Raw genomic sequence first — 24,532 nt, forward strand, 5'->3', positions numbered from 1 at the left:
TTAGATCAGAGCCTGATGTGATGTTTTTTGACTTCTTTTTTTTTGCCTACTTCATGTTGTCAGACAGGCCCTGTTTAAACTTTTTATTGGATGTACAGGTCAAATAGTTATTAAAAATGTGGTTAAATTAGTTAAAAAGGGGGAAATGATTGATATTGCTTGAAAACAGCATTTTTTCTATTCCTTTTGTTTTATATGAACATGTGGATGACAATGTAAAACAATTCAGACTGAAAAAAAATATCAAAAACAGAAGACATTTGTCACAAGCATCTTTCTAAAAAATGACATTTTAGCAGATGGGGAGATTTCTTTACATCCAGTCCTGTCGTACTGTCATTCTTTTAATGTTAATAATTAATTTAATTACTCCATGCTCACTTTTAGATCCTGATGCGGAACCTGACCACTGAGGAAGAGTATCTGTTCACTTACGAGAACTGGCTGTCCAAGACTAAAGGACCGAAAAGGACAAAAGTGTGTGAGCTGCCAGCAGTGGTGGACGACGAAGAGATGGTGGAAAAAACAACCTACATCATCCAAGTTCAGACCAGCGACATCGGAGGCACGTCACATGAGTTTTAGACAGTATTTCTCTTTACTTTTTAAGTAAATTTCATGTTTTTCTGTCTCGTTTTTAAACATTTGGTGTAACGTTTCAGGTGGTGGCACCGACGCCAACGTGTTTTTGATTGTGTTTGGGGAGTACGGCGACACCGGGATGCTGCCGCTGAAGGAGAGCACCAACAGGAACAAGTTTGAGAGGAAAATGAAGGACGTGTTTCGGTTTCCTGATATGCTCAGTCTGGGGGAGCTCTCCAAAGTCCGAGTGTGGCATGACAACAAAGGTGAGAAGAGGAAGCCTGCAGAGTGCAATACTCATGATGCAAAATGACGTATAATGCATGGGAACAAAACCAGTGCCTTCTATTCAAATCCAGACCTGTAAACTGTTTAGAAAAACATTGTTGAATGCATCAACATTTGGATCACAATGCCTCTCGTACAAACAGGCCCAGCGCCTGGGTGGCATTTAGAGTACATCGAAGTGAAAGACGAGGCCATGGACCAGACCTTCAGGTTCCCCTGCGACCGGTGGCTGGCTAAAAATGATGACGATGGGCAAATTATTAGAGAGCTGGCTTGTGCCAACAATGAGTCAATAGACCTCAGCGATAAAACCAGTTAGTATAAAAATATGTTTATGCTGAAAGCTTAAAATCTTTTAGAGGTAATTACATTCACGTGAGATTATATGATTGCTTCTGCTCCATCACAGAATATGAAATCGCCACCATTACTGCTAACACCGGCAACTCCTCAACCTCAGAAAACGCCTGGATTGTGTTGGAGGGAAGGAAAGCTCGCTCCAAGGAGTTTGTTCTGGAGAATAAGAAAAAGAAGTTTTTAAGGCAAGTCTTTAAAAACACTCTTATTGTGACGATCTTGTTTTGGTTCTCTTTTGTGTTTCTTTTCTGATTATTCTTCTGGGTTCATTATTGTCTAGAAGGTTTGCCATATTAGTTTATTCTTGTGTTTTGTTTGGACTTTAATTTGAAATCATATCGTGATAAATATCAAAACTGTTTGATAAACAGAAGAAATATCGATAATGTTTCTAGCTTGCATTTGTATCACCTATGAAAATACATAAATAAATCAAATTGGCTTCAGAAGTTGAAAAGTTACTCTGGCCTGATGATTCACAACTCTGTGTGGGAGAAAACAAACTCTGCACGCTGAACTCATCATCTCCACTGTAAGACATGGTGGTAGCAGCATCATGCTGTGGAGCTGCTTTTCTTTAACAGAAAGAGGAAAGCTGGCCAACTGAGAAAGACTGGATACTAGCAGGACTAAATTCATTAGTCACTGAATTAGTGGATTTAAGATTTTGATTATTTGGGAAGCAATTTCCAGGTATTTATTTGTGAAATTTTCTCTTTTATGCATTGTTTTTATTGGTTTATCACATAAAATATCTGTATAACACATGGAAATGTGAAAATGTTAAAGAAATATGAATGCATTTGCAGGGATCTTACATAATCTCCCCTCGTTCATGCTTTCTTTTTCTGCCCTCCTTTATCTTCTCGCGTCTCTTTTCTCAGGAAAGATTATTCCAGTGCTAACAAAGAAAACGGCTCACTTTATTGATTTTTTTTTTTTCTAATTGCTTGCCCTGCTCAAACTTGCCTAATAGATGCAGATTTTTGTGAACTTTCACAGCGGTGCCACTGACACGTTTGAGTTCTCGTCCAAACACTTGGGGGAAATCGCTGGGATCTGCCTCGGCCACATAACAAAAGATGGAAAGAAAGTGAAGAAAGAAGCCTTCTGGCACGTTTTGGAGGTGGTAGTGACAGAAAATGAGCTGGGAAACAAGTGAGTGGATTCTCACACAACTTACATAATGTTAGGTTATGTAAAAAGACAAAAAAAGTCCTTTAATGACTATGAATCTTTCCGTTTAGGTATTTCTTTCACTGTGACGCACAAATCCCTCTGGCAGCCAAAAAGGACCAGTTCCAAACATTCGAGTGCTATAAATCCGTTGAAAGCTTTGCGAGCAAAGTTCGCAAGCTGGTTCCCGTCAAGTATGAAATTATCGTCATCACCGGGGACGTGAAAGGGGCTGGAACGGACTCAAATGTTTTCATCACTATCTACGGAGTCAACGGCGACTCGGGCAGGCGTCACCTCAGGCAGAAGTTCCGCAACCTCTTCGAGCGAGGGCAAACGGACCGGTTCGTCGTGGAGATGCTCGACCTTGGAGAGCTGCTGAGGGTCAAGGTCGAGCACGATGGGAGCAGCTGGAACTGCGGGTGGTTTTTAGAGTGTGTTGAGATAACCAACACGGCTAACTCAGTCACAACCGTCTTCCTGTGTGGAAAGTGGCTGGATGCTAACAAGTCTGATGGGCAGATACACAGAGTGCTTTATCCAAGATACTAGAAGATAAAAACAAGGGGTAGACTTTTAATTTACCTTTTTTACTCCTATTTTTTACATAATGTTTATTATGAAAAAGGTCAAAGTAACTCTGTGCCAATTGTTGAGGCTTGACTGCTTCAAACTTAAGGTAAAGCAATAAAAAAGAAATGAACATCAAAGTAAACAAAACACAATAAACATTTAATTTATACTTTTATTTGTGTCATCTGCTTTTCTGTCTTCACATTGAAGTTGCTGGACAAAAGCAGAATTATATGCACTCCAGCACAAACTGAATGAAATACTGTAAACACAGGGAAAATAATAGTTGTTTTTTATAAATATCAAAAGGGAAGTGTCAGGTTTCTAATTTTAACTTAACTTGTTCTGTAGGAGCCCATTCTGCATTTTAAGCTCTTTAAACTCATCCTAAACTGAGCCAAATCTACAATTCACAGACTCAGGAGGAGCTTAAAGTTTACAATTTTCCCAGTGGACCTTCCTTAGAAACTCAAAAACTTAAAATCCTGCGACAAATTAAGGAAATATTGTGTCATTATATATGTAAACTTTACTTTTGGGGAATCCCTAATAAAATTATTGAATCACCCAATAGCTAACAAAACTATTCAACTCAGGGTTTCCCTCAGCGTATTATAAGCCTAGTGAGCCACCAAGCTTTACTTGTGCCCCCACCAGGCTTAGCATTGTTAATTTATTTTATTTTTTTAATGATTGCCTTTTTTAAAGAGTTTGTAGTTGGTGTTTAAGGATTAATCTTGCAGTCTTCCAATAACGCATAATTATCAAATTATATTTTCAAATTTTCTGTCAATTTTAAACATGTTTTACCTCAAAAACATGGCGGGCAGCTGGATGACCGACTGCCCCAGTGCCCCGGGCTTAGCAAGCTCTTTGGGGGAATCCCTGCAACTTTAAAAATAATAATAATGTTTTATTAAATAAAAGATTTGATTTACAATTTACAAAAAAACTGTGTGTCAAAAATTGATACAATCCCTACTTAAATCTGATAGAGTTAGAAGAAACATGTTGGTAAATTTAAAACATTACTTTTAATTTTGGGCTTGTGTGGAATTGTTTTAATTTTTTTAAATAACTGAACTGCCAAAAAATAAATATATAATAAACACCACATGTTTGATTAGTTGTCAGCATTTTAGGCAGTTTATTTGAAAAACACATACAAAAAGATCATATACAAGACAATAAATAAAAAAGAGACAGAACAGTTTGGGTTAAGCTATGCAACTTTTTGCATCATCATTAGTAATAAATACAGTACAAAATCCACCCAGAGTGAATCTAAAGATTTTCCACAATATTCACTGATCATGTTATTCTTCATTAAGATTTAGCTATTGCTTTCATATTATTGATACATACTTCTACATTTCTATAAAATACTCAAGATCATAAAACATTGCGCGGTTACAGCAAAACAGCAGTGTGTTGTACAAAGATGGCCACTTCCCTTTTTCACTGGCAGGTTAAAAATCAACATTTTTCTCAGCAGCAAAGAAACATCTGAAATATTCAAGAAGGTACAGCATCATATTAAACACGTCTACAGAGCTACTCCCACATACACATAGGAAAACCTGAGAAGGACATGCATTAAAAAGCTTGTGCTTTGAGTTCTACTGTTCATTCCGGTTCATCAGCTTGAGTTAATACTATGGCTACTGTCCAGTTCAGCCTGGAGTTACCGGGGTACGCAGTGGAGGGCACAGGGTAAGGCCAGTGAGAGCACGAAATGAAATTATAGTAAGACCAGTCAGCTTCATTCCAATCCAATACATGTTAGAATAATTTGCAGGATTAGTAGAGTATTAATAAGAAATGCACACCGAAAAACGCAGTTAGCTTATCATACCAAGGTGTGAAACATCTATATTGTAAAACCACAGTAACACCAGAAGTTTGCTCAAAAGATCAATGGCTCAAGGTAGCATGTAAGAGAAGTCCCATAAATCCCACACGAAGCAACTCCTAGCAATATGTAGCAACAGATAATTCAACTGATGTGGTTTCTAAATTATGATTACTAAAGCGACATGTTGATATGAGGGATATGATCATTAAAGGATCTAATAAAATATCACGGATTATTATGAGCAAAACAAAAGCAAGCTATAAGACAAACAGGGTTGCACCCTGACATCTGTGGTAGATGGAAGCAGGAGTGATATTAAAATAAATAGAAAGTTTAAACATTCAGCGATTAAATCAATAAATGACATAAATGGAATGTAATCTAGATCAACAGCACCATGCTGGTTAGTCCCTCAGTCACCTTTTCTAATTTTTCTCCTTTGAAAAACAAAACACAGACGGCATGCACAAGCATCCCCACCAACCAATGCATAATGAGGTAATTTTTTTTTTATATTTTGTGTTATTTTAAATAAATATATTGATTAAATTGCAAAGTTATGAGACAGAGACATTAAATATTCCACCACAATAGCTAGCTAGCTACAGTTAGTAATAAATAATGATTGTTAAATACTTAAGGCATCTTTAATCACAGCATTCTATGTGGACTAGCAAAACCTCCATTTTCATGTATTTGTAATTTCTTTTTTTTTTTGGGATGGAGGTTACATATGTAAATAAAATAAAATAAAAATGCAACACAAACAGTCAAGTTACCTTCCAATAGTACACAAGGAAGCATGAAAATACTTGGAACTGAAAGAAAACACAAAACCTCGGACGAGAAGTACCCACACCACCAAACCAAAATATCAGGCAACGCCATATTATAGTGCATTTACAAAACACAAGCTACATTAGAACGACAATAAATATGTTTTTTGCAGCATTGCAGCTTCTTTTTCACGATGGTTAAAATGGACAAGGTTTTGGCGTATTAGTACCATGTCCCGATTGGCAGGTGAGCAAAGAAAAAAAAAAATAATAAAACATACAATTAAACGAAAAAAAGAAATGGAAGAAAAAGACAATTAAAATAAAATTAATGCTAAGAACAGTTGTTTGGTATTTTTCAAATGGATGGCTTTTTTCTCCCTTTCACCCTCCTTCAAGTGAAGTATGCCAACATGGTTCATGCATGATACAGAGAAACAGCTTCTATCACTGAACATATCACAGTTCTAGCAATACCATACACAAGCACCATGAGGGAGAGTGGGTGGGGGACAATCGTACACATTCTAGCACATTTCACAGGCAGACTAGTTCGGATATTCCCTGTAACACCACCGCACAGTCTTGTCTTTATAAGTTTTCAAACAGACAGAGCAACTACGATTGAAATGCAAGGAGCTGATACACGACAGAGGCGATTTACTTCTATATAGTAATCACATGTGCTTGTCTGATAGGCAATAAGGTTCTGGTAATAAGAAATAGAAATGTCACTCGAATGGCGAGACTCAGGCACTGCATCATCAGCCTCGTGTGAGTGCCGTCAAGACATGAGCAGGCATGGGACGGTTTCTGGTTTTACGGTATAGCACGGTTTTTGAAAAGTCACGGTTTCAATGCCATTAACATTTTCCATCGTACCATACCTGAGGATTGAATCCATTTCACTGAGAATGCCAGTGATGGTGATGTTTGAGCATAGAGTAGGAATTCTCTGAAACGTTTCCTAGTGTTAAGAAAAGTAGTGCTTGTCTATGAACGGAGCAGCAAACAAGTGTAGAGATGCATCAAGAAATCAGCTGTTGATCATAATTTGATTATTTTTAGCTAAAAACCTAAAAATCTTAATTTTGCCAAATTTTGAAAACCCCAGACATGACAAAACAACCTTACTTGGTGTAACTTCTAAGTCAGAAAGTTATCTACTTTCAATAATCAGAGAGGTGTACTTCAGTAAAATGATGTCAAGGAAGCAGTGATTAAAAAAAAGCGATTGTCTTGTACTACAGTATCTATGCAATCAGATTGTAAAGATACTGTATTTTCTCTGACATTTTGAGGCTTGGTTCATTCAGGCTGTGAGAGAGCGAGAGAGAGCAAGACTTTAAGCAGATCACAGGAGGGGTAAACAGAGTATAGGAAAGTTGCTCTGTTGTTGCTGGATATTCTGGCAAAGTAAAAAGACAAATTAAGGATCCATATAATAGGGAATACACGCACAGACTGCTTTTTAGTACAGTAAACCACACTAAACATGCTAATCGATAATATTACTAGAACCAATTTAAAATGTAATAATTCCGATTTAATAATGCAATAATGAAATTTTTGTTTTAACTTATGAGTAAAACTGTGTTTTCTGTTGCACACTGTGTGACATCACCCCTAATCCTAACACAGATAATGTAGAATTGCTCACAGGTGGTAAGAATGTTTTAAGCAGCTGTCTTGTTCCTTTTATGTCATATTTTTCAAATAGAAATTAAATCTGTTTTACCAGGTCAAAGCTAAACCCACCACAAATACCCTGAGTGGTGAAACTCTACACAAGAATTAGCATGTCTATTGGAAAAATCAACCAAACCAACTGTGTTGGAATAGGGAATATGGGCTTAAAACTTTATTTTGTTATATTTATTGGAACAATAATGAAACTGACTTTAAAAAGAAATTAAATTTCCTCATAAACAACTATTTCTCAATAGTTGTTGAGAAATAGTAAATAATGTAAATGTGCTACACCATTTACATTAATTAGTGCAATTGTTCTGGTAAATGGTTCAGTCTCACTGAGCAAACGCACACATTTATTGATCCTACCATGGAAGAAGTGAGGAAATACTTCCAAATGTAGCATGCCAAGTCATTCTATTATTTCTTGAGATTTGCAAGCATCAGAGGTTAGTTTTATTGGAGTTCAGTAACTTAGTCTTTCTTGATGCACTTCAGCACCAATGTGCTTTGAAGGGTTAATTGACCTGTTTTAATTTAAATATATAAATGTATGTCTGTGTATATACACATACATTTTATATATATGTATATGCATATTTTTTTCCACACCATAAACAGCATAAAAATCTAAATAAATGGGCGAGTCAATGAATTCAGATTCTCTAAACCAACGGTTGTAATTATGATTGTTTACTTAGTTTTCAAAAAAAAAAAATGTCATCTCATCTTATGATTCCCTGATTTAATCTGTATTTTGGATACTTGGTAAAAATAACAACAACAAAAAAAGAAAAGAAACTGATGTGAGATACAAACAATACGTAAGCAGTAAGTAATACCACTAGCTAACTAGCGACTGGCTAACCGTTAGCTGCTAACAATACATCTGCTTTACAGCTTCCTAACTCTGCCAGAAACAGCAATACATGGACTAGTCAAAATCAGTGTAATATATTACACTGATTTTAAATTATTTTAAACACTTTATGACTAGTGAGAACAGAAAATATTGGTAAAATTGCTCTCATTCTGGTGAACCAAATGTCGCTGATTGTATCATCACACCTGTACTGTTTAGTTATGCCATCACTAATCTTTTTTATTTGCTGATTTAAATTTCATCTGAACATTTTCGACTGTTTCAAGATTCAGACCATAATCATAACTTATATACAGCTGATACTGATTAAAATTTTGTGCAAATAGCTGACACTGATTTTAAAGACGGTAAACGTTCACACACGAGTGTGTGCCTACTGTCTGTGTCTACATATGTGCATCACAATAGCAAAATTTCATAAACATTATTATTAGTTATTGCAATAATTCTACAGGAGTATGAGGTTATATCTTAGCAGCAGTGGAAATAGTAATTGCATTTATGCTCATGAAATAAAAACAATTAGATTATGCTGTAGCTACTTTTTTTTTTTTTTAAACCCAGAAACCGTGGCATTTTTCCTTGCTTTTATCAAACCGGGAGAATCTCATACCGGCCCATGCCTTGTCACGAGGGAGGCTATGGAGGGATTTGCCATTAGACCCAGATCCACCCGCAGATCTTTGAATCCTAAACATGGTGATTAGGAGAGAAATGCCACACTGGTGTGAGATCGGCGTCTAAAGGCAAGCGTGGTCTACTCAGGGTGAGCAGCAGGGTGAGGGATGGGTGAGGGGCTACTGGGTGCATTCTTGTCCTCCTCTATGAATGATCATAATATACGGTTCACATGCACAGACACAGTTCCTGTTTCTACTTGCTCCACAATATTAACGACACAGCCCAAGCCTGCCATACAGCATGCACATCCGAGGCCTCTGCTCTAGGCTGCAGAGGCCCCGCTACGACACTACGCACATCACTGAAAGCCATGCCTGCAGTTAGCGGGTTCAGCATCAACTCTGATGGCGTCTACTAACTGTAAATCCAAAACCATGTTAGACAAGAAAGAGGGATTTTTGGCCTTTTTTGTTTGTTTTTCTTTTAATTAGCTCTTTCTCTCGTTGCTGAATACTCAATAGATCCTCTCTGTTGGATTTTTTTTTAACAGACATATTTCTCCAAAAGGCTTTTTGCTTGCTACACAACACTGTTACTCTGTAAATACTTATTCAGTACTATACTCCATTACACCACAAGCGTTCAGCTACAAGAGTTCACACCTAACAACCTCATGCTAATCATTTGACAATGTTCTGTACAGATGTGCTGAGTGAGGGCTTGGGCAGAGTACGGCTTAAAGGACTTTTCACAGGCATAGGAGGGAGAGGGCAGAGAGGGCTTGGCTATACTGGCAGAGAAACGGCCCTAAAACACCACACTGAGCTCGGAAGGTTGGCAGTCAAGAGCGTCCTCTCTCTTGGCAGCTGTATGGAGAAATGTAAGTGGGAGTACACGATCTGACAGAGTTGTGTGAAGCCTCAGCACATCTGTCCATACGTGTCTCTGCTCCTAACCTTTACATCCAGCAAAGTCCTTTTTAAACTGACCTTCAGTCCAGCCACCTATCTGTGCATCAACCGCCCCGTCTCTCGTTGTGTTGTACGTTGAGTGTGCTTTGTTGATCCCTCTGTCACAGCTGTCTCAGAAGGCAGGCTCTTTGAGTGATGCAGAGGGAAAGAGGGGTGTTTGGCAGGACTTCCCCAAGGACCGACCGGGGGAGACGATGGAGAAATAACAAGACCACATCTAAAGCTGCAGGAGTCAAGAGGAGCCATCAACTGTCAGGAGTCAGCTGGGTCTCGATGTCCACTCTGCAGATGGGGCATTTCCTGCTAGTGGCCAGCCACTGGTCCACACAGGCCTGGTGGAAAAGGTGCATGCAGGGTAATCTCCTAAAGGAAGCAAAAACACAGGGTCAGAACTAGTTCTGTATCAATCGATTAAAACAGTTTTAATCTGATTAATCATGATGCTGAGCTTTGTAAAATTGTCCAAGTTTTCAAAATGCTTTTATGGAAATATTTTATTGTCTCAAACATCTCATTTTTCCAGGTTTTCATAAGAAAGGCTTACAAGAAATCATTTTGTTTCAAACATAATTTAGAAAATGTTAACAATAAACTGGTTGTGCTTTGGTGAAAGCACAATTCACCATTGGAATAAGTAGGTTATATTTCTTTTTTGTTTGTTTGTTTGTTCTAACATCTTTTTTTGGACTAGTGGCCTTTATTTGACAGTAATCTGACAGGAAGCGGGGAAAGACATGCAGCAAAGGAACTGAGGATGAATTCAAACTCATGACGACCGCATTGAGGTTTAATAGCTCTATAAAACAGGCTGTTCCTTCTAAACAGCTACTGTATATGTAAATTACTTGTTAATTTGAAAGCTTGAATGAGATACATCTCTGGCAAACATTTCACTCTTTTTGTCATTTGAAGAATGCTTCCAGATGCTCCAGTCTTTCCTTTTTCTTTAGTCATTTTGTCTTCTTGAATTGTCAGCCACAAACTTCAAATAAAGGAATCCCTCTTATCCCCTTAGACCAAAATGTATGAGGCACTCACATACAGGTAGTGTATACAACTCCAATAATTTCATGTGATATTCATATTATAAATGGCCTTCCCCTTGTGCCTGTTCTCCAGCTCACTGAGCCGTGTAGCAAAGGTAGAGTTTTTTGTCCCTTTTTGTCTTCAGCCCACAAATAGTTATTTGCTTTGCCTCACTCAAAGTCTTGCAAATATAAAGTTTTTCTGTTAGTTATCATTTTAACTTGTGTTTATATTTTTACCTACTTATTTTTTCCCTAATGATCAATCCTTTAAACATATATTTTATCAACACGACTGTTTAAAACACTTCGGCTTTTGGTTTTGGCAGAAATTTAAACATAAGTTTGCTAACACAAAAGCATCTGCTGATGTCTAAATGTGAAAAAGAGTTATTCGGATTGTATGAGCAAAACTTTTCTGACTTTCAGCAGCTAAAGTTGAACAAGTTATTTAGGATAAAAAGGTCCAAGATTCAGGGCAGTTTTGGTTGTAAATAAAGAGAAACACTGACAAACCTATAATAGCCACTGAAATATGAACATAGAAGTTCAATGTTTAGAGGGCTTGGGATGCTATGTCTGGAGTCAAGTCAAAAATAAACCCATCTTCTTTGAAATACAACCAAATATGGTTTTATTCGGGAAAAATTGTTGTTATCTGCTGTTAAGTCTTGACTTTTTTGTCTTTCAAAAAGCAAAAAAAAGCTGCAGTGTCACTTTCCCTCTGGACACACATTATGTGATTTGTGAAATGCTTACAGTATGTTTCCTGCGGGCAGCATTTTCAAGACATGATGCCGTAAAAAAAGAGGGGGGGAGGGGATACTGTGATGGGATTTTAATACCTGATACTTTGAGGTTGGATGGCAGAACCAATTTGGGCTTAAAAACTGCTTAGACCATGTGACAGCTGTATCCAGTGTGAATATAAATAAGGTCTGAGGGCTGTAAATCACATCTTTCTCCACCTCTCTGTTAACGGCATGATGTTAGACCCAAAATGAAAATATTAATGTGGGAAATGTCCCAAAAAAACTTTCACATGGTGACAAACAAAGAGATTTTAATTCTAATAAACAAACAACAAGCTTGGCAAACACTTATGACAGAAGTGAAGCTTTGTACCTTTGAAAATTGATTTGCTGTACTTGGGATGAACAACAATATTGTTGTTTTGAGACCATTTTGAAGTAATAAATTGATAATGGCACTTAACAATGCAGCTGGAAGCTATTTCAATGATCCAAAATAAAACAACAAAATAATACAACAGAAATAAAAAAAAAACACGCTCAAGTAAAACCACGAGTAAAAGAGATTATGAAATCTCTGAAAAAAATTGTCATTCAAAAATTACAGATCATTAGAAAGGAGATGATCAATTTTACTTTAATTTTTTATTCGATTAATTTCTTATTGTGTCAGGCTTACGCCAGTCTGCACTAAACTAGCACATATTAAGAGCATAATGAGGGTTTTAAAGGGTTTCTAAAGATGTTTTATATCATTACTCCACATTTCTCCTGGTAGTAATTTGCAGGGTTATCTGTTGTGTTTGTCAATTTTTAAATTATAAACACACAATGAAAACAGCGGTCCGGTTTTTAAAATGAAAGCTGCAAAAAAGCAGAGTTGATGGACAGACTGATGGATGATTCCACATGAAGCAGAAACCAAGCATCCCTCCTTAAAAAAAACAAAAACAGCATTTTCCTGTACCTTACATCCTCTCCATCTTCCAGCATCGACAGACAAATGGTGCATTTCTCATCTGTGTCCAGCTCCTCGTCATCCAGACACATCTTCAGGTCCTGCGGTATTCTCTGCAGAGGAGAGGAGAGCACACGCAAACACACTTTAATTTTTAAACGGACGCAGTGTTGATGCCACAGGGGTGTCTGAGTCAGCTAGGGTAGGACATGTTTTCTTAAAAGAGTCACCTTATCACAGCTCCTTGAGAAGAAGAAGAAAAAAAGACACACCTAATATTCTCACACTTTTCCCACAGCAACTGGGTCAGACTGAATGTAGACGTTTCTTTAAATTCACTCCACGCTCAGATCTGCAGACAGCTGGATGACTCATCCCCCTCGCCTTAAATTATGAACGCTGCAGCTCCATCTCATTAAATTTCAAACAGAAATTGGGTTGACCTTTGAACTAAGGTAAGAGTCATGACCTTTTCTTGCTACCCTCTTCTTCACACTCTGATCCTTCCAACTGCCAGCGCTGACTTTCTCTGTTGTTCCCTTCTTTCACGGCTCGCTCGGCTTGTTTCTGGCCCAGTTCTTTGTCTGTAACCATCAAAAAGGTTGCAAAGGGCCTCCAGTCGTACCTTTTTGTACTTGTGGGGGAAAGTGAATCTCTCGATGGTGGTTTGGACGGCTCCACGATTCACGCTGCCCAGTCTGTCCTCCAGCTGCAGAAGCTCCTATGAAGAAACATTAAAAAACTAATTATTATCTAACACAATGAGGAAGATGATAGCAAAATATTTTGAATGCAAAGGAGGCCACAAGAAAACTGTTGTCAAGTGAACATGAATGCTATAAGATTAAAGTATTCTGTGCCGTTTAAAGCATGTGTGCCAAACTCAAGGCCCAGGGGCCAAATCTGGCCCACCATAACAGTTTATGTGGCCCTCGTGACTCCAGAGGGACACATAAGTAGAACCTTCACAATAACAGACTTGATTTGATTTTACCAATCAAATCAAATCAGTTTGTATCTGTTTACTGCTAAATTACATCAATCTGCCCGTCTAGTTTTTTACAATTCCTCAAAAACAGGAATTCATGTAAAATCAACAGATCCCCACAGTTTTTCGCACTAATGCATGGTTATGAGTTTATTGTAAATTTTCCCCAAAAAAGTTGTCAAAAGCATTTGGTTTAACTGATGCTAACTCCAACCTGCAGGTGGCAGTATTTTTTTCTTCTGCTACACTGCTGCTTCAGCCTTAATTGATGTTAAGTCCATGATCAATATAGTAACAAAAATTCACATTAACTGTCATACATAGGTGCAATTATCACAAAATTTCCTGCAAATATTTCTAAATTAGCTCCACAAACTCAGTGATTTTGACTGCAAATCACAAAACACTCATGAAATTCTGGAGGGACTGATCAGTGTGACAAGATGTTCATTATTTAAATCTAAGAAGTTACTGAATGTGAAAGTTACTTGCAGAGACAGCTTTTTGTTAATATTTTATCAGTTTGTTATCAATACATTCTGGCACAACTGGCCCTTTGACAACATTCACAATCGTGTTATGGCCCAAAATTAAAATGAGTTTTATATCCCTGGTCTGAAAAAAACAGATTGCTTGAAAATAATAATAGAAAAAAATTTGTTACAAACTGAAGCCTTCTCAGATCATTGGTTACAGAGAAAACAGTGATTAATTACTGGAGTCCTGTGTGTCTGAGGCAGAGAGAGAGAGAAGCTGCACAGACCTCATAGCTCTCTCTGACGGCAGAGGCGTGCCGGGAAGGGTTGAGACTCTGCAGAGCCAGCAAGTGCAACTGGGGATACGGGTAGTTTCTGATCTCATGGACGACCTAAAAAGTGACAGATAAAAGAAGCTGGATCAGCTCCACAGCAGAAATCTGACGCCGGTCCTCCCCGGCTGCTGAGCTTCAGCTCAGAAAGCAAAGAGAGAATCAGTGAAGGTTCACAGAGACAGAGATGATTTATTGCAGAGAGACCGTCCTGAGGGGGGTTCTCACCACTTGTGTTGAGGCATTGTTTCTGGGGAAGTGGTGCATCCTGGGGGAGGTCAAGTAGTGCTGATAGTGCTGCGGCAGCGGGTGGATGTGGTACTGGTGAGGGGGCAGCCCGGCATCCACACTGAGATCCCTGAAGAAAAGGCAAAGTCATTTACCAGCAGCTCACTCTGCATTTTATAGGTTTCAATAACTTGTGATTAAAGACTGTGATATATTTAGTAATTAGAAATTTATTAAAACAGATTTTGATTGAAATAGTAGACTATTAAAAAAACTACAAATGGAAAGTCCTTTCATTAGAGCGAGCACAATTAGCTTACATTTTGTTCACTTCTGACTTTTTGTCCTGTCAGGATGTTTGCACCTCTTTCAGTATGGTTTGTCTTTTATTACTAAACCATAAAAAAGTAATTACCTCTTTTACAAGTGTAGAGAGCAGTATAAGGGTAGCATATTAGTCACTAAGATCTACATTGTTAGGGCCATAAAAGTTAATTTATTCACTACATGTATGGGTGGCTGCTGGTAGAGATTGAACACGTATCACCTGAAATGTTGTAGCCAACCAAATATTGCCTCCACGAAATCCTAATATTACACTTGCTGATGCAGTGAATTTTGAAATTTCATTTATTTGGTAGGAATAAATTAAATAGATCAGTATATGTTAATTTACAGAAATGAACATTTCGGTAAATGCACCAGAATTGGCTAAAAGGCTATTTTTCATCCGGACAATGAATAATTTGTCCTGATAAAAACAAACAAAGGTTACACAAAACAAAGTTGAAATGACTTAACTACACAAATTCTGTCAATAAATGCAATCAACACAAATAGTAAATGTAAAACAAAGTAAAACTACATCCCAATTATAATAAAAGGTATATGAAATTAAAATAGTTGTGTTTGACAGTTACAGTACTGTGCAGCTCCAGTCAGAAGAAAAAGGAAAGATGGCTGAAAGAAGTATAACCTAATATAGGGATGGCAGAAATATAATAAGGAATTAAATTATTGATAAACACTCAAAGTTTTTTTTGTAGTAGCTTAATCTGAAATAATAAAAGTTAGAAAAATAAAACCTTTAATTTGAATATGTTTGTTAATGTGGGTTAAACTCAATTACTGACAAAACAATTCCTTAAAATTCATATAAAATAAATTGTTTTTTAGATGTATGCTGTTTTTAGTTGAGAAGAATCTCAAGCAATGTTTAATTAGTAATTACGTTAGTTTAAATAAGTATGGCATCCTGTATGAGATGGATACAAATATGATAAATGATATTTCTTAAACTCTTTAAAATAGAAAAGAAAAGAGAACGTAGGGCAGATGTCTATCATGCTTCATAAGGAATATCTTTAAAAAAAAATCAATAGCTCCTCACCTAAATATTTATAGTTTGAATAATCTGTGGACTTCTCCATAGCAACCATTTATTTTTCAGGATTTCTACACATTTTTATCCAGGCAGTCGTCTGCTTTACCAGTAAATCTCCATTTCCTTACATTGTTTTTAACTTTTTAAGCCAGGGGTCTCAAACTGCATTCCTGAAACTTCTATATATGCCCCTTGTCCTCCACATTTATATTACAGAGTTCCACTAGTTAGTTCATATTGGCTCTCTGAGGCAGAGAGACATCTAAACATTGTGGGACTCTGGCCCTCCAGTAAAGCAGTTTAAGACCACCACTTTAAGCCAAATAATAAAATGCGCTGCTCACCAGTCGGTCCCCTCAGCCAGGTAGCGAGGCTGCTGCACCACTGGCTGAGGAGGGACATGAAGAGGAGGACCAAACTCATAGCCTGGTCGCAGTCTGTGTGGCTGGTGAGGGACTCTCTCTGGGGTGCGTCTACTAAAGGAAAGAAACCAAGCATTTGAATCATTTTCTCCATAAATTGTGACCTATTTTGCTTCCTTGATGTCTATGGACTATACAAAACATGTTCATTTCATTTTTTTGCACAAAATAATTCTTAGAAAATGAAACGTCTGGTCAGTTCAGTTTATTTTGATCTCCTTTGAGAATGAGATGTTTTGGGTTTGTTTCTTGTCAATGCTGCTGGCCACGCCCCTCCATCTCAACTTTTACATTCACATGTGAAAATAACTGCAAACAGATGTTACACAACAGCATATCTTTGAAAATCAGAAGTGGAGCCTCCTGCTCAACCAACAAGAATGCAGCAAGTAGTTTCTGAATAGTAAGTCAACAGCAAAACATTTGTCTTGTCCAGTGCATACAGTGTAAGTAAAAGTGCTGGAGCTCAGCTTGGATTGTTAGGTAAGGGCATGGTGCCTCGACAATAAGGAGGTTTTTCAAATGGCTCATTTTCCATTAAACACACCAATAAACATTAACTTCTTTCCAAAAAATAGCTGGGTGGTTTTTTAAGCACTTTTGTTGTTCTCAAGGCCCAAAAGGAAGAATAAAAATGTGAAAAATGTGAATTTTGTTTAGTAGGTATAAACCTGAAAGCCCCCATTGTTTCTTTTTATTTCGCACCAAACTTGTCTTTAGATACCTGGATGGCGGCAGAATGTGTCGGTGCTGAGCCTCGAGGATCTGCTGCTGGAGGAGGTATTGCTGGTGTAATGCCTGAGGTAGGAAGGGCGGGCCGGGGATGTCCTGGAATTGCGGAGCGGGCAGCGGGTTGAGAGGTGGGTGGAGCGGAGGACCGTGCTGGTGGCCAGGAGGGGCCAGGTGGGGGTTCATGCCTGACTGCGGTTGCCCTGGATGGGGCATTGGGAAGTCCATGGGCAGAGGGGCCTGAGGACCTAACTGGAAGTGCCGGCAAGAGGTAGCATGGCTGTGCTGCTGCTGTTGCTGCTGCTGCCGGTTAAAATGGGATCCTGTGGAGGATACGAAGAACTTGTCAGGAGTCTAAAGGAAGAAACAAGTTGGAATTAATTGTGAGTGAAATGTGGTGTCGCTTTGTGTGTGATGTAGCATGTTCATGAAGCCCTACGTCTTACCTAGGGTGAAAATTACTTCTGGTTGGGAAGAAAAATGATGGTTACCACATGTACCATGAAAATGATAACCCATTTTTGGTCTTGCACAGAAAACGTGAGCTTTTCTTTCTTTCTACCGACTCATGTTATCAACTCCGGTCTTCTGATTCAGAAGAGGAAAGAGACGGTGTACAGGTGATGTCTTCAATGCAGTTCACCTTGCATACATTCTGCACCTGACAATAGGTTAGCGAGCCCAATAAAACATTATTACCTCTCTGTCTCTAAGAAACACGGTCAAGTATTTCTGTGCGCATCTCACTGTTTTTTATTTTAGAGTATTTTTAATCAAATTAACCAGGCAATATCCTTTGTTATTGCACAGCAGAGAAAATAACTGTTAAGATTACATTTTTTGACAGAAAATCTATTAATTGGCCTATTGACATTAAATTCACACCAGATGTTGGAAATAACCCAAGTAATTCACACATATAAGGAAGCTAAAACAAAATAGTCCATAAATTGTGCATAATATAGTGGAATGACACATGGAAGTAGTAAACCAAGGTGATAAAAGGCAAAAACAAACTTAGCATCTGAAATCTGGCATCAATCCTTTTACTGTGAGTTAAAATATTAAGATCCCTGATTTATTTCCAATTTATAATCCATAAAAATGTATCCTATCTGTCAGCTTTGGCCAAAAGAGGATGAAGATCACAAAAATAATTGGTAAAAAAAAAAGGAGCATACTAAGAATGTTTGAAATCTTGTTGCAAATTATACTGAAGGCTTTGGTTACAGAAGTATTTCTAAACTCCAGCGAGTTCTGTTGGAGTTACAATCTGGCAGTGGAAAGGACCTAATTTCACCATAAACCAGATGTGACCAGAGGGTCCTCACAAGTTCTCCTACAAAGTGAAAAGAATCATCAAAAAGGTTGAATACAAAAGGCAAGGACCACTCAAAGTTTTGAAAGGCCTGGAATCAACAAGAAAATGACAAGGAATGAGCTCAGCAAAAATAGCATCTCTATACACTCACTGCACTAGACTCCACTGATGAAGAAAAGTGGTTTGTTTTTTCAGGATGTGGCTCTGGCGGGTTTTATATTAATGAAGGAATGGATGGAGGAACACATAAATACACTTACTTGATAAGAATCAGAAAATAAAATATGAGTGGATTTTTCAACAAGAAAATAATCAACTATTTTCTGAAACCTAATAGAGTTGCCAGAAGAGTCTTCTATTACCTAGCTTGTATTAGAGCTGCACAATAGATTAGCAATTTGTTCATCGTTATTCTCAAAATATCATGATTTTGTAATTTTATGCCGTTATATTCAGGATGTTGGATGATGACATGATAGTAGATGACAGCAGTCAATGTTGAAAGTAGAACAGATAGAAAAAGGAGTGAAGAAAATTAGTGTTAGTGCAAATGTTCTACAATATCATAAGATTTTTTTTAATATTGTCTAGCCTTTACTTGAATTCAGTGGAAAATGTACATAACTTACATGCAGCTCTAATGCACAGATAAGGCAAAGGAACATTAATGATTTGAAGAATTTTATGTGGATGAATGTCAAAGGTCAAAGTCACTCCTAAATAATGTGTGATTAGTTCACACATACAGGAAGCATCTTATAACTGACATTACCAAAAAAAAGTGTCACGGTTCAAGCCTTTAGATAAGTGTTTAGTGTTTGTTTCCTTTAAAATGGTGATTCATTATTTTTTTGGCCATATTGTCAGTTGTCCAGGGCACCATCATAAAGAGACATAAGTACATAAGCACTGATTTTAAAAACTTACTTATATCAATAGCACCTTGAAATACTATTACTAAATTTTATGTTTGACTCCAATGCCATCCCAACTCATACCTCAAATTTCTTACATTTTGATTGGTTGCGGGAACCGCCAGTGTTCCTGGACCATTCTTTGATTTGATGTATGGACAAATTTGTTCAGGTTCTTTTGTATATGTGGATTACTTGGGTTATAATCTGCATTTAGTGTAAACTTCATAATAACCATCAAAATATATTTACTGTTAAAAACATTGTCATGATCAATACTGATTTTCCACAGTGGAATCAATACAATCTACCCCGTCTTCTTTTGTCTTACACTTACACTATGACTACATTGTTTTTCCATTCAGCAGTTAAGAGGAAATAGTTTGAATGCCTTTTTCCAGCTCTCCCACCACAGCTATTTGGCAGATACAGGGAACAGACTGCTGTCTGGAAAATAAGGGAGGAAAATTGCAGGCTGGGTTATACTCAGGCACAAAAAGGTTTTAATTCTCTGCCTAAAGTAACGACTTTTTGATTCATAAGTACAGATGATTTGCAGCTATAAGGATAATTTCAGCTATATTATTCTTGTTCACCCATTGGGGAGCAGATTTAACATACTACGTCTTGATTTTAACAAAAGTGAAAGTTAGCACATAGAATCACACCAATCTTTTCCTTGACAAGTGTTTTAGAAACATTACTAGGCAAAGTCTACATTTCATTTGCTGGCAGTCAGCTTAAAAAGCGACGATTCCCTCCGAAAAAAAAAAAAAGAATAAAGACATCTTTGTTTCAGCTTGGTAGTTTGTCAGTACAGCCAGGCAGACAAGAGGTTGAACTTGCCGCCTCGGGTCGAGTCTAGACTGCAAACAGCACACTGCGTTTTCAAGCAGCTCAGTGAAAACGATCACCATGAATGACAGCAGATAGACTCATTCAGGCCCTGTGATGGAGGAAGCGTGGAAATCGTCTATCTTTGTCATAGCAGGAGAGGAGGTGGTTGAGGGGGGTGGAGGGGATGGGGTGGAAGGGAGAGGGGCAGGTAGGGACAAGGCAAAAGGGGGGATGGGGGGAATAAATGGAAATCAGCAAGAAGCACACTGAAGGTTAGGATAAACACTATATTCTTTATTGAAAAATATTAGTATATGTGGAATTTGTGTATTTTTTTTCCTTGTTTGTTTGTAATAGTATAAAACCATGCAACAAAACTAAACAACATAGATTGAAGGCAAGGCCCACCATGCTCCATATAGGGTTAAATAAAGAACAAAAGCAGCATCCAATGAGCAGACGTGTTGGCTACAGCACATGATTTCAGTACAGCAAGGGTACATCTTTACTACAGAAAGATTACATTGGATTTTCACTAGTCAATGTAGAAAAAACATAAACAAAAATAATTATGAATCATAAATGTGACCATGCACTGAAAGTACTATTACCAGAACAAAAGGTAAAGAGAGACCACAACCAAACAATAAAGACGTTATTAATAATAAGAGGATCTCTTTAGCAGTGCAGGAAAAAATAGGCATCCCTGTGAAATGGATAGCATTTTGGTTTTATGTTAGTGGGGTAAATTTGAAAGTGATGAACCACCAGTAAGCATGTTTTCCAACTTCATATTGAAAAATTTAACATGCCCACAAAGGGCCCTGACGATTCAGTGTGATTCAAAGCTTGAAATTTTGCGAAAGGGAACAAAAAGATTACACAAAAAATGGAGACAGTTATGGTAGGTTGCTGTGTGCAGGTGCAGTGTACCTTAAGTCACATGGCAGGAGGAAATTGCATGCACATGGTTCCAATTTGCATATCTGCTTTGTCAATCGCAGGTTGGTTTGATAATGTACATTGCACCTTGTGTGAAAAGAAGGAGGATGAGCCAAATTCTGGTGTTCAACGATGCAAGTGCAGTACTTTGAGATCATGCAAAATGTATCCACTTTACAGGAATTTACAGCATGTTGTCTAACAAGACTGGATGGGAGGTACACAATGACATTCAACTGCTATCTAGAAAGGAGCTATAATGTTTACTCAGTGCTACAGCAATTTGACAGAAAAAAAGACAAAACAAGGTGCTGTGTTCTAGGTGTTAGCTATAGTTTTAGTCTGCTTAACATGAAACAGTCTATAGCTGAATACATCTCGGGAAGGGGTGCTTTTAATACCAATGTCGTCTTCTGATGGAAAGAGGAAATGAAGAAGGGATTCACAATACAGCTAAATGCAGAGAACAGGCAGAGGCCACGCCACACCACACAGCAGCAGATGATCATTAGCTACACAATGGGGGGGACGACAAAGATCTGATAAATGCAGAATGTAGAGCCAGCCTCCATACTATGAAACAGGGAAATAAGAACAGAAATAAAAGCACAATGAAATCACTGATGCCACTGTTGTAAAATTAATGTTACACTGTAGCGTTAGAAATGCATCTCTGCTATGTGAGCGCAGATTTGGGTTATGTTTGCAGCTCTGCAGCTTCAGACAAGCAGCTGCTGGATTGCTCAATTAGCAAATCAAAAAGAAACGGCGGACAGGGTTGATTGATCGGATATCTATGCTCTCTCCACGCATTGATTTGTACGCTGACCAATTAACACTGGTAGCAATTAGCCGAATCGTGGTGTGAAATCTGTTAGCGCCGGCAGGAGCGGATGATCTTCAAATGACATCATCCAGGCATAGCTAAGCTGACTGGCTGGAGAGGCTACGTCTATTTTGCGGTATTTTAACACTGCAAATACACGACAGATTAGGTCGTGCAAATTAGATAAGCTGAGGATAAAAAAAACTATTGATAAATACACTATAAAGCACAGCTGGTTGTGCTAATGTATCGCATTTCGAGTCGCACTCTCTAAACATGTGGAACCCTTTGTGGCAAATGTTTCCGTTCCAGGAAATAGCCAGAGCCAACGAGACAGTTAGCTTATCTGTAGCAAGGGCATTTCCTTTCTAACAGGTTTTTACCACGAAGTTATCGCAGACAAATTAACATCATTCGATAAGTCTCGCTAATCTATAACGACCCGAATTATAAAAGTACCGGCGCGGTTCGGGTCGTCGTCAGGAAAAGCTTGACCGTTAATTCGAAGCTAACAGAAGCTAACGCGACGGCTAGCCAACAGCTGCAGTGAATATTAAGATAAACAGGGCACATGTTTTGGGTCGATGTGAATACTAATACCGTACCTCTGTTTCTTACTGAGCCGAATACGGGAAGAACCAGATATCCTACATGCACTAACACCATCCTGGGATCCGTATCTTATGATTCCGCCGGGTTTTTTAAGAGAGATGGAGCAGTAGTAGCAGCCCATGCGGATCTACATTCAGGCGGTTGGTTGTTGCTTGCAAATACTACAGGCGAACCAACGACTGTCTGACTGGTCTGGTTGTCGCTGACAAAAGCAGACATGTCATTTTTAGTCCGGAGCAAAAGAGGGCGATGTTGCAGCGCTGCATGCTGTAGCTGGAGGTATCTCAAGGTGAACCTGTCCGGACCTGACAATTCAGCTTTATTTATATTACTGCGACTGTGAAACAGGCTGTTGTACAGGGGAAATGTACTAAGCTGTAATACTTCACGTTTAAAGGGCTTCCTGCATTCACTCAGGCTATTGATGTTTCACCTTATAAAAAAGACTCAGAGGAAATGGATCGGAAATCAGAATGTGCAAATCTAACTAGTGCCAAAAATGGAAGAGGATTGGGGAAGCTGAAAAATTCAATTCAATTAATAACAATGAAATTACAATTGGAGTTGTTCATAAAAATACAGTTATTGATTACTCTGAGCCTCCTCTTAATGAAACAGCTTTACAATCACAGAGTGTCTTCAGTGAGAGGCTACTTCAGAACCACTACAATAAACACTGCTACTGGAGATCTTCCTCCCATCAGCCATCAGAATTAACAATTCTTTGAGTAACCTTTAATTTATATTTGGTATCAATAAAGTGTTTTTGTATTTCATAATTCTGAGTTTAATCTCAAAATTATGAGAGGAACATCTGCTTTAAAGTCAGAACTATCTGATAATTCTCTTCCATAACCAAGTGCCTGGAAAAAAGGAAATCTAGTTTTGTAAATCTGTGCCCTTATAATAATAATTTGTTTTTCTTCAGTGGAAAAAAAACACAAATGGGGATTTGCTACTTAGCATCAGTCTGGTAAACAATAATAGATGTTTCAGGCTAAGAGAAGTAGCATCTTCAGTAAGTTGACTTTCTTACTGGAACAGATAAAATTTGTTCTATTATACTCAGAAAATAAATTAAGATTCTAACACCACTTCCTTTAGGAGTTGACCTTCAGAAATGGCACTTGCTAACATTACAGACTTACTAGAGTCAGTCAGGAAGGAGAGACAAAATGTATTGATTTGTTTATGAACAAAACACCAAGAATTAAAGGCTGCTGTTTTGATCAACTTGCAGTGACAGCTAGGTGTATGAAATTCAAGATGAGATCATCCATAAAGATCAAAAGTGATTAAATTATAAGACCCTGGTAAATAAGTAGCAAATTCTAAAGATTTTCCATAAATGGTAAGTTCCCGATAACTTATTACTACTTTGCATTTTATGATTAACTAACTATGCACTCTCCAAGGTAGAGCAATAAGCAACATTCATTCTTGTAGTAATCTCCTGTAGTATGGTTAAATTAAGATATATTATTGAAATTTATGGATCAATCAGTTTCAGAATATTTTTTTAAAAATCAGTCTAAGAGAATTTGTCTGAAACCTATTTTAAAAATCTGCATTACAAATACAAGAGGCAAAGAGAATTTTGTGGGTAATTTTAAGAGTTAGGATTTATTTAGGATCAATCTTAAAAAGAATCTTTTATCACACGATAAATCAAAGGGAACTTCTAATTAATGTAAACAAGAATGAAATGAATAATCAAGCTAAGATAACATACTAATGGATAAAGAAAAAAGAAGGAAGAAAATCGAATCACTTTAGACAAAGAAGGACAATGGTTTCCAAATATCGATTATTAAACAAAAGCTCTAATACTCATCAAGAGCTTATTTTATTCTCCAAAGTCTACAGAAAGGACTGGATCTGAGTTCTGATACCTATAAATATATTTGTAGGTTTGTTTCCATTGCAGTCAGTGTAACAAGATAACAACAAAAGAAGGGTATGATGTTACACCACATTACATAATATCTAAAATACCCTAATACAGAGGGTAC

The 24,532-nt window shown here is 37.7% G+C and overlaps 2 protein-coding genes across 2 annotated transcripts in view; one reads left to right on the top strand and one right to left on the bottom strand.

Annotated features, from left to right (window-relative positions):
• The window catches only part of LOC102233462 (lipoxygenase homology domain-containing protein 1-like), a 34,173-nt gene extending 31,055 nt beyond the window's left edge, over positions 1–3,118 (top strand). Inside the window, exons 38-43 of the mRNA XM_023343155.1 lie at positions 388–565; positions 663–848; positions 1,014–1,184; positions 1,280–1,412; positions 2,230–2,385; positions 2,475–3,118. Of these exons, the coding sequence (XP_023198923.1) occupies positions 388–565; positions 663–848; positions 1,014–1,184; positions 1,280–1,412; positions 2,230–2,385; positions 2,475–2,955 (1,305 nt within the window). The 3' untranslated portion in view covers positions 2,956–3,118. The remainder of the gene's footprint in view (positions 1–387; positions 566–662; positions 849–1,013; positions 1,185–1,279; positions 1,413–2,229; positions 2,386–2,474) is intronic.
• A 981-nt stretch (positions 3,119–4,099) lies between these two features.
• On the bottom strand, positions 4,100–22,824 carry LOC102218835 (E3 ubiquitin-protein ligase RNF165-like). Its single transcript, XM_014475051.2, has 8 exons — positions 22,514–22,824; positions 17,064–17,391; positions 16,262–16,393; positions 14,534–14,663; positions 14,261–14,365; positions 13,135–13,230; positions 12,519–12,622; positions 4,100–10,137 (listed from the first exon to the last, which is right to left on the bottom strand). Exons 1-8 carry the CDS (start codon positions 22,572–22,574, stop codon positions 10,020–10,022), a joined length of 1,074 nt encoding a protein of 357 aa, XP_014330537.1. The 5' UTR covers positions 22,575–22,824; the 3' UTR covers positions 4,100–10,019.
• Between the last annotated feature and the right edge of the window lie 1,708 nt (positions 22,825–24,532).

The sequence above is a fragment of the Xiphophorus maculatus genome, chromosome 12 (genome assembly GCF_002775205.1).
Source record: "Xiphophorus maculatus strain JP 163 A chromosome 12, X_maculatus-5.0-male, whole genome shotgun sequence".
In the NCBI taxonomy this organism is placed as follows: domain Eukaryota; kingdom Metazoa; phylum Chordata; class Actinopteri; order Cyprinodontiformes; family Poeciliidae; genus Xiphophorus; species Xiphophorus maculatus.

Excerpts from the sequence above, each read along its gene's own strand:
- LOC102218835 (XM_014475051.2), bottom strand. The coding sequence starts at position 22,574 with ATGGTGTTAGTGCATGTAGGATATCTGGTTCTTCCCGTATTCGGCTCA. Across the intron at positions 16,394-17,063 it reads CACATTCTGCCGCCATCCAG|TAGACGCACCCCAGAGAGAG; the intron begins GTATCTAAAGAC and ends TCTTTCCTTTAG. Across the intron at positions 14,366-14,533 it reads ACAATGCCTCAACACAAGTG|GTCGTCCATGAGATCAGAAA; the intron begins GTGAGAACCCCC and ends GTCACTTTTTAG.